Genomic DNA, 9,213 nt, shown 5'->3' with positions numbered 1-9,213 from the left:
GTGTTCCACTTTCCCTTGCAACATCCTCACTACCGGATTCCGATGTTACGGTCGGAATAGTTTCGTAAAATTAGCAAGAAAACGTCAACAGGCAAATATCGCGAGCAGAAGGTGCGCATGGAGAGAATCCGCAACAAAAAAAGGCTTTGAATAATTTTGGCTTTCAAAGTAAAAAAAAAAAAACAATAAGAACATGGCGACACGAAAGAATTTGGCGAGAAGAAATTCGAGATAAAGCTGTACAAACAGTGGTACGAACAAAAATAACGCACGTAGCTTTGCGTTGGCAAATGGTACAGAAAAAAAGACACAAACAAACAAAAACAACAACAACAGCATACAGATAAAAATATAAATGAAACGTTTGGGCTGAAGATGAAAAACACGATCACCAAAACCTTAGAAGACAGATGATAAACAAACGGAAGAGAAATAAATGATAAACAAGCGGGGAAAAAAGGCTTGTGTGGGGATGCGGGTGGGGGGTGGGGGAGGGGGAAAGACCCAACCAGCCAAGGAAGGGAAGGCCTGAGGGATGATGGTAAAGAAGACGATCGGTGATCAGTGAGCGCGAGCTTGTGGATCGTGATTGTTTACCAAAGAGCACAACAACGAGATCCGCGACAGAGCGAGACGAACGGTGCATTGATGCGCACAGAGGCGCGAAAAGGACAGCACGACGCAAAGCGGCACGTTACGGGGTGGCCATTGGGGGGGTAGTTTTGAGAGACCCGCACGAAACCGTTGCGGTTCGGCTGGCGTCGGTCTGTCGGCATATGACGTCATGATGTACGAAGCACCGCGCAGTATATAAAGTGAAGGCCGCCCGACGGAGCGCGTTTAATTCGTGTCGAAAACCACAGCGGTGTAGACCGTGCCGTGTAGACTCAAAACAGCATCCAGTGTCTTGGACAAACGGGACAGAACAAAGTAACTGAAGGAAAAAGAAAAATTTGAACAAAAGTAACGTTTGGTGAATAAAAAAAAATATTAAGACAAAAACATATTGCCAGGTGGAGCCAAGGAACGAAAGTGAAACATTATTGAAGCAACGATCAGTGCGATCAGTGAAACCGCAATCCGTGTGTAGAGTGAGTGTAAAGTGAGAACCACGTTCGTGCATCTGCCGGAAGGAAAGTACTGACGGGGGGGTATGAAATATAGAAGCAAAACCCACTGAAACCCAACACGAAACAATCAAATCGCGCGCAGGTGGCGAAAGAAGCGAGAGGCGAAATTAGTACACGGCGATCGAACGTGAGAAATAGTGGTTGCGCAGTGTCGGAAAAGCGGAAACACGTACCACCGAAAGCGCAAGCGCGGGCAGACGGATCGTACAGGCCGGAAGCAACCGAGTGACTAGTGGAGTGACTAGTTCCGTGTGGAAACGTAGCACAAAAAACTTAAATGCGCACGTAAGCAACGAACCCTCCCACAGTGTGAGGCTTCCAATTGGCAGGGGTTTCGTATCGAATCGGGGAATTCTGGTGAAAAAAAAAAGAAAGAGGTTTGACGTTTTGGAAAAGCCTCCTAAAGCAACAGCAGCACACAAAATGGCCCACGGAAGGAAGTTAAGCATTAGTGCGGCGGTAATGGTGGTAACGAGTCTGGTGACGGTTTGTTCCGGATCGGCCATTCCGATGTGGGAGTTTCTCAGCCGTGGCGAAAAGGTAAGTGCTATGATGTAGGTTTAGCTGTACCAGTGAACTAATCATCGAATCGAGAATCAATAGGAACAGTGTCATTAGCATTTTTAGTAAAAAAAGCAAACAAATTGAGTGCTTGTGCGGGAGAAAGTGCATTCTTTCCATGACATTAGACATCCTAAAGCTCAGACCTTAGAAATCAATTTTTCCAAACCTTCACAGTGCAATGCCAGATGATCTCGTTAGTAGTTCACTATCAAAAAGGCGCTTCTGTCGCTTAATTAGCATACCGGTTCTGGTACGAAGGACTTCGAAATCGACCTCGTACATGAATTTACATCGCGTTGGTTGTCATGGCGCACTTCAACAGAACCTTACACTTTGTGTCCATCTCTATCGCTAGGTGGTGAGAAATCGTTCACCGATAAAGGTCGATCCGCGGGTCATCTTCCCGCTCGCGAGTGTTCGCATTCGTTGCGACGGTTGGGCGTGGGGTGAAAACTCGTCCGACGAGTTCGCTCGCTGGACGTTGTGGCCACCGCCGGGCCCTAGGTCAGGGTGTGAACGAAACCGGATTCTCCCTCCGGACTGCTTTTGGTGGAGCTATTCGGGTTTTGCTTGGATGTGTGCCAGTGTCAAGGCAAGTCAAGGCCAACATTTTGGTAATGGCTGTCGGGACAGCGAAGGGAAATAGAGCACACGGAAAAGGCTCGGTTTCCTATTGCTCCCGGCACAACGAATCCAGCGCTGGAGTGACGTACTTGATGTATCCTTTGACGTCAGTTTTCTTTTTACCAGCATGCGAGCTCCTCCATTAGTGATGCGGTATAGAAATCGTGTGACGCAGACATTCGTGCGAGTTTGTGTGCGGGCATCGGCGTAGCTGTTGCAACGCGATTGCAATCAATTACAGAGAAGTTTCTAGCGTGCCGGCACGTCTAAGGCCGAGCGTTTGCCTTCGAGAAGCTGGGAATATTCTTCCCTATTTGTTTGGCGGTCAATAGGGGGGAAGGGCATTGAGTACTAAACGCATGGAGGGCGTATAAAGTTGCCTTCAGCTACATCGCCGGAATCATAAATATTAGCTCTAGAATGTATTTATAACGATCAAAGCTGTCTTATTTTTGTGCTAAAAACGTTTAAAACATTGGAGAGTTCAAGCACCCAGCATGCGTGCTTTCTTTTGTGGTGCTTTCCAAACCCACTTCTGACCCTTGTAGCGTGCCTGCCTGCAAAATGCATTAGTGTGCCGCCCTGTTCAACAGCCCAATTCGTGGCGTGAAGTATGCCATTCCAGGCATCGTACCATCGTCACGCACCACGTACAATCTTGCCTTTTGTTGTTGCCGTTCGTATGTTGATGTTGTGCACCGACTTGTTGTGCGCGAGATAGACGCTATTTACTAACCCACAATTGTTGGCATACCAGGCCGGCACTTACCATCATCACATTCCACCCGTGCCGTGATTACGGTGCTTTCACTTTTCGGTGTTTTTGTTTTTTTATTTACCATTTACCCTTTTTTTAATCTTTTTTTTGCATGGTTGCGATCACCCACCTCCGGCCCCGGATAGATGTCCCATCTGTACACGATGTTCGCCAAGCAGGTGTCGAGCTACTGCAAAGGCTCCCAAGATATGCCGACCAACATGTGCAAACGGAATCTGCTGATGTACGGCATCAACAAGCTGCAGGACATGAACGAGTCGCACCTCGACTCGATGGACCCGTACCAGCGTGGCGCTACTGATATAAGTAAGTGGTTTGTTTCCAAATTCATACAGCTGTTGCGCAGCAGAGGCGGGAATGCCTAGCGTCATCATTGCCACCGAGATCCTGGAACGTGATCGTGGACTTAAACAACAATATTGCCACGAAACCCCGCGTGTGCTTGTCGTTAGTGACTTCCGCACGGTGTGTAAGGTGTGGACGGAAATGTAAATTAATTGCTGTCTGCACTCTGATACTGAGGCACTTGGCCGTAACTGGGTACGATTTGAGCACGTACAGTGCTCGCCTAGAAAGCACACAGCGGTACACCGAGGAACTCCTTTATCATGTTCATTATCAGTTCAATGCATCTCGAAACGGAAAGCTAAATTTGTCCATTAGAACAAATAACTGATATTATTTACGACGTCGTGACTGCGCCTGAGCGGTCAGAACCACGGTCGGATGTTGTGTATCTTAATGCTTTTGATCATGGCCTACGATCTGGCCTTGAGCGGAAGGCATTGGATCTTGCGGGGCCCTACGACAATGTATGAAGATCGTAACAAGTGCCTCTTGATTGTGGAGCCATCCCCATCGGACGGAAGTAGCGTACGTACTACGAAGCGCAACTCGTACTCGTACGGACGTACGGCGCGCGGTAGAGGATCGTGCCGTTTTGATTGACAGACGGGTAACCTTCTGAGACCTCGAGCGGATGCTTCGATAACCGCGTCGGAGCGTGGCGGATGCCTTGCGCCGGAGGAGCAGGAAGCAAACAATATCCATAAAGGTGACGCAAGCGCGCCTGGGATGATCGTGATCTTCGGTGTAGGAGTATCACGTGATCGACGATCGAGAAGATGCTGATTTATGATGGAAAAAAAAAATCGATAAAAAACCGCCGAGAACTCGCAAGTTCACTGTAAAGTCCACGGTCTGTTTCCTCGAGTTCAGTGCCGCTGCTGACGGTGGAGTAAAAAAAAACACCAAACGACAACGACTCGTGTGGATTTTCTTGCGGTCAAGGCGATACACACAGCCGGGGCCTGCTTTACCTTTCGAGAATGTCGTGCCGGGTTTTTTTTTATTTTGCAAATCTAATCTAATCCTGTTGCTCTGTTTTCGTTTCTGCCCCGCCTTATCCAACAGTTTGGGACGCCATGATGGACGGTCACACGAAGAACGGCAAAAAGAAGACGCAAACGACGGCCGCCCCAGCGTACATCATGAGCGAGCAGTTCGAGCACAATCCACTCTTCGACGATCCGGCACCCTCGGATGACGTGCGCAAGAGCGGTAGCAGCATCAGCAAGTACGGCATGGACTACGACTACGGCAATGGGCCGACCGGGCAGGAGATGCACTACTCCGAGCCGCAGAACCATCTGCCACAGGAAGCGTCCACCAACGTCGACTACAGCTATCAGTACGAGCCGGCCGCATCGGCGCACTTCAACAACCTCGCACCGTACGAGCAGACGAGCAACTACCTGACCGGTCCGATGGTGGTGCGTCTCCGGCCGGACGGTACGCCAGTGGAGGAGGACAAGGTGCAGCCGACAGCGGTCGTGCCGAAGGACGACGACATCAAGGAGATGACGCTCGGCAAGGAGAAGATGCCCAGCTTCCAGCAGATCTACGACAGTCTCAAGCAGAACGAGGACCATCATCTGCCGTCGACGGTAGCACCGACCATCTCTACGACGGTCGTCCCAACGACCGTTGCCCCGAAGACGGTTGCGCCGCCCGCATTGCCGGTGGTTGCACCCACACAGCAAGTGTTTGCCTACGTTCAGCGTCTGCCCAACTACCTCCGATCGTACCGCACCGCCTACCGAGTGTACAACGCGCACTAAAGCGCGGGTGATCTTCACCGGTGGCGATCGAAAGCTGAATGTGATTTTAATTAATTAACTCAACCTAAACACCGACCGAAACCAACGAACAGACGTGGACCGAGCATACAGGACACCTCACAACACACACATACACACAAACAGACACAGGACGCATATTCGCAACTAACGCTAACCGGTTCGTTAAGGCTTTTTTTTTGGGGGCAGAGATAACAGAAAAAACAACATACAACAAAAAATATGAATCTTCTAATGGATAGATCGACACTGCACGCCGAGCATCCCACCCGAGTTTGTCCGAGCTGTTCGGGCACAAAATGTGCACAAACACCCGAGGCCCCGTGTGGGATGTTTCGGTTGCAGGCAAAACAGCAAAAAAAAAAAAACGATCCGTGAACAGTACGGAACGTCTGGCTGCTGGACATTCTTAAGCAAATTATACTGTCGGACAGGTTCGGTGGTTGGAATTCTCGCACGATCGGACACGCGAAAGCGGCGGCCAACTGCGATCAGTGCCGGATGGGTCGGAGCTGATCGAGAGTGGCGACAGCCATCCGCTTCGGAAGCCTTTCCGCCCGGATCGTGCGCGAGGAGTCAGCCACGAGCTGTGCGAGAGCGACATCATGCAAGGCGAACATTGAATGCGCACGCGGGGACATTTCTGGGCATTCATCGAACGTGCGCTTTTAACATATTTATAAACCCATCGTCATTCATGCTGCGGGAGCACAGTTCGTTTTAGTTTCGTATTAGTTTCGTGTTTTGTTTTGTTTTATTCGTGGTGTTGAAAATGTTGCACAGTGGCAGGAGCATGCAGGTGGGAAGGAAATTACGATATTGTGCTGTGACGAGGGGCAGACCGGACACAAAACAGAAGCGTACGATAGGAGCGAAAGGTGCGGTTCCGTATATGTTATACTAGCTCGGTCGATATGGATTAATTTTATTATTATTTTTATTGGAATACTTTTAAGAGTGAGCGTCCGTGAGCGGAAGGAAGTACATTAAATTATTTCTCAATATATTTATGTGTGTATTGCGCATAGCATGCGGAGCGCGCTGTAGTAGAGAAGCATGCGCGTAAGTGTGGACAGAGCCCACTATGAAGAGGTTGTGTGCTGACGTGGGCAGAGTAGATGCAACGTAGGAACAGCAACAAAAAAAAGGGAAAATCACAAAAAAAAGAAAATTACTTTTTTATAAACGGTCAGCATGGTGCAAAACGGGGCGGGGGGCGCAATGATACACAAACAAATTTTAAACGATTTTGGATGTAATAGAAACACACAATTTGCATCCCGCAACGGTTAAGCAGATGCACTTTGGATGCGTATATTCCACCCGAAATTGAACGGTATTCCAAATAATTTGGAGCAAATTTTTTAAAACAAAACCTTAATGTTAGTTATTGGATAAAAAGGACCCTACCAACGAGGGTACGATCGTTACGCGTTTCCCCGAACAAGGACGGGACAGGTGCGGGCGTGTGCGCGCAGAATGGAAAAAAAGTTAGGCTGTAATAAGAAGTAGATGAGTCGGTGAAAACATTACAACGGTAACACATTTTCTCAATCGGTTTAGAAGACGGTACGCTACTAGCGCGGCGTACATTACTAGTGTGTAAGCGGATGTGAGCTACAGCGATAGCGGTAAAAATATCTGTCCAGCGATGATTGAATCAAATAATTGTGATGTCTTATGGGTTAGGGATGTTGTGCCGGGGATCCTGCTGCCGGTGGACAGCAAACGCCTCCGCCTGCGGTCGGTTGGGCGATGCCGGATGTCGATGCCGCCGATGTGCGGATCCCCGGAAACAGTGCAAGGAGTGAAGCATTATGTAAAGCAAACAGCGGACATGCTTCAGATGGTACATCTGTTTGAAGATACGTGTGATCAATTTTGTTGACGAATGTCGAACTCCAAAGGAATACTACGCATGATGTGTGTTTTGAGATGTATTTCAAAATGCCAAGTGAAATAAAATGAATCAAAACGATAACCCCTTTCGTGTCTGTTCGTCTGTTGGGGCGTGTTGGAAAGAAACCTCGATTACTTCATGGCTCGGGAGCTTCGATTCGACTGCATGACGTTTGGGAAGCGATATGGAGCAGTGGAACATCGCCATTAGCACTTCAGCGCTACCTTGAACCACATGCATGGCCTATTTGGCGCTGCAGATCGTAATGTGTCAATAATTGTGCGATCAAAACTATCAATTTCGGAGAGAAAGCCATCGGGGTGCGAATACACTTTCGGAACGTGCGATGACTGTTAACGGCGTGAGCTTGGTTTTTGCATCTCATTTTCCTTTCGGCGGCGGTGCTGATGGTTTGTGTCGAAAGATGTTGCCGTTTTTGACGCGTATTATGTAAATATGTTTTTTTTTTTATGTGGAAATATTGTTGAATAACCGAACGTTTAAGGACGATAGTTACCGATCAATCTATTGCGATTTTATTCAGTACTGTTTCTAACACTCATAACATCAGCTCATAATATGGATTTCTATGTTTTTGGTTGTGGTTTTGTTTGCCCTCGCTTCTAATAGTCGCTTTGTCCGTTTTGATTTCTTTCTCCTATAGCTTGATTTGATAAATTTAGCTACTTAAAATATATCCTAATCTTACATACTCTATGACTCTTTAGCTGCATGTACTTGTTGTGTGCTTGTGCATTCTTTAATAATTGTATCCGATTCTGACTACAACTGCAGTGAAACAAATTTGTTGGCAGAACCCATTTGACATGACTGTTACTGTATGGAAATAAGCAGAGCAATTGAGAATGGCTTAGACTAGGATTGTTTTTTAATAATGCACAATGTGTAATAAAATGTCTTAACTGGTGTTATAAACTTTTGAGAAGACTAAATTAACAAAAAAAATTGTTGCCAAACTACAACACTGCAACAATATGGAAATCTACACCGCAAGGGTTAAACATGGTGTTACGCCTAAAGTTATGCAATGACCGCACAGTGCAGTCTCCCGTGCTGGGTTTACATTTCGCTTGGAATAACAAAAATATATGTTAAGCTGATGTTTGCTGCTCTTCTTTAATTTAATCATTCGGTACTTGTTTTCATAACAATATACGTTGTTTTATGTTGCTTCTTCTATCTGCTAGTTCAATATTGGTACACCATGATTCACCTTCCTTTACCGCACAGCGACCGATCCGATTGGATCGATGTCAATTGGTTTATCTTCAATTAGCTTTGGTTCAGTTTGCACTAACAATTAGATGGTAGATTTCTTATGGTTTATGATTATGTTTTTGATCTGTTCCCTAAAAGTTGCACACGGTAGTTAAAGACTCGGCTACGCATTTAGTAAAGAATTCTATCGATGGCCTGTTTCGGTTACTATTACATTGGTTAATGGAGTAGCGAATTAGTTCGTATCCTGTCCGTCTGCCATCTGCGAAATGGATGTTTCATATCATTGATTGAGTTCGAGTTGTTCTCTTGTAATATCTTCAAGTGTTGTAAGACGTTTGTAGATTGTAATTTTCGTTTTAATTCTGCTCCTAGTTGTAGCGTAGTTGCTAAAGTGTGTAAATAGTAGTTAAATTTGTAAACGGATTTCACCAAAAATGAAGTCAAAGATGTGTTATTTTTCCCCCGTAAATCATTTCGTTCGACCAAGATGTCGTGAAAATACCTTTTGTTTCTCTCTTTTCATAGTGTATATGTATATAATATGAATCATTCTCCAAACAAGTTTACAAACAAGCGCTAGAAAACGTGTAATAAAAAGCTTAGAAAAGTCTTGTGTTTGGGGATAGAGTCTTACAGGTACATAATACTGATGACAAAATGCACCTAAAGCCATCAAAATGTCGCTTTAAATGCATATCAATTTAATGTGGAAAGAATTACGGTTGTAAACCAACTTCAATAAGTTAAAACTCGTTTTAAAACAGTCATTCCCTATATATACTCTTTGGTTTTTGTTTTCTCGGTATCATTCTTTGATTGTAGTGTTTCCCTCTGCTT

General features: G+C 46.1%; 1 protein-coding gene across 1 annotated transcript; it reads left to right on the top strand.

Annotated features, from left to right (window-relative positions):
* The first annotated feature begins 1,553 nt into the window (after nucleotides 1-1,553).
* LOC128713853 (rhythmically expressed gene 5 protein) lies at nucleotides 1,554-5,216 on the top strand. The gene is made up of 3 exons (XM_053808724.1): nucleotides 1,554-1,670; nucleotides 3,222-3,402; nucleotides 4,510-5,216. The coding sequence occupies exons 1-3, from the start codon at nucleotides 1,554-1,556 to the stop codon at nucleotides 5,214-5,216; spliced, it is 1,005 nt and encodes a 334-aa protein (XP_053664699.1).
* Nucleotides 5,217-9,213: the final 3,997 nt, after the last annotated feature.

This window comes from Anopheles marshallii, chromosome 3 (assembly GCF_943734725.1).
Source record: "Anopheles marshallii chromosome 3, idAnoMarsDA_429_01, whole genome shotgun sequence".
NCBI classification, from domain to species: domain Eukaryota; kingdom Metazoa; phylum Arthropoda; class Insecta; order Diptera; family Culicidae; genus Anopheles; species Anopheles marshallii.
This window is presented reverse-complemented; position numbering and strand designations above follow the sequence as displayed.

Coding starts and splice junctions, on each gene's coding strand:
- LOC128713853 (XM_053808724.1), top strand. CDS start 1,554: ATGGCCCACGGAAGGAAGTTAAGCATTAGTGCGGCGGTAATGGTGGTA. Junction 1,671..3,221: donor TTCTCAGCCGTGGCGAAAAG/GTAAGTGCTATG, acceptor GGCCCCGGATAG/ATGTCCCATCTGTACACGAT. Junction 3,403..4,509: donor GCGTGGCGCTACTGATATAA/GTAAGTGGTTTG, acceptor CTTATCCAACAG/TTTGGGACGCCATGATGGAC.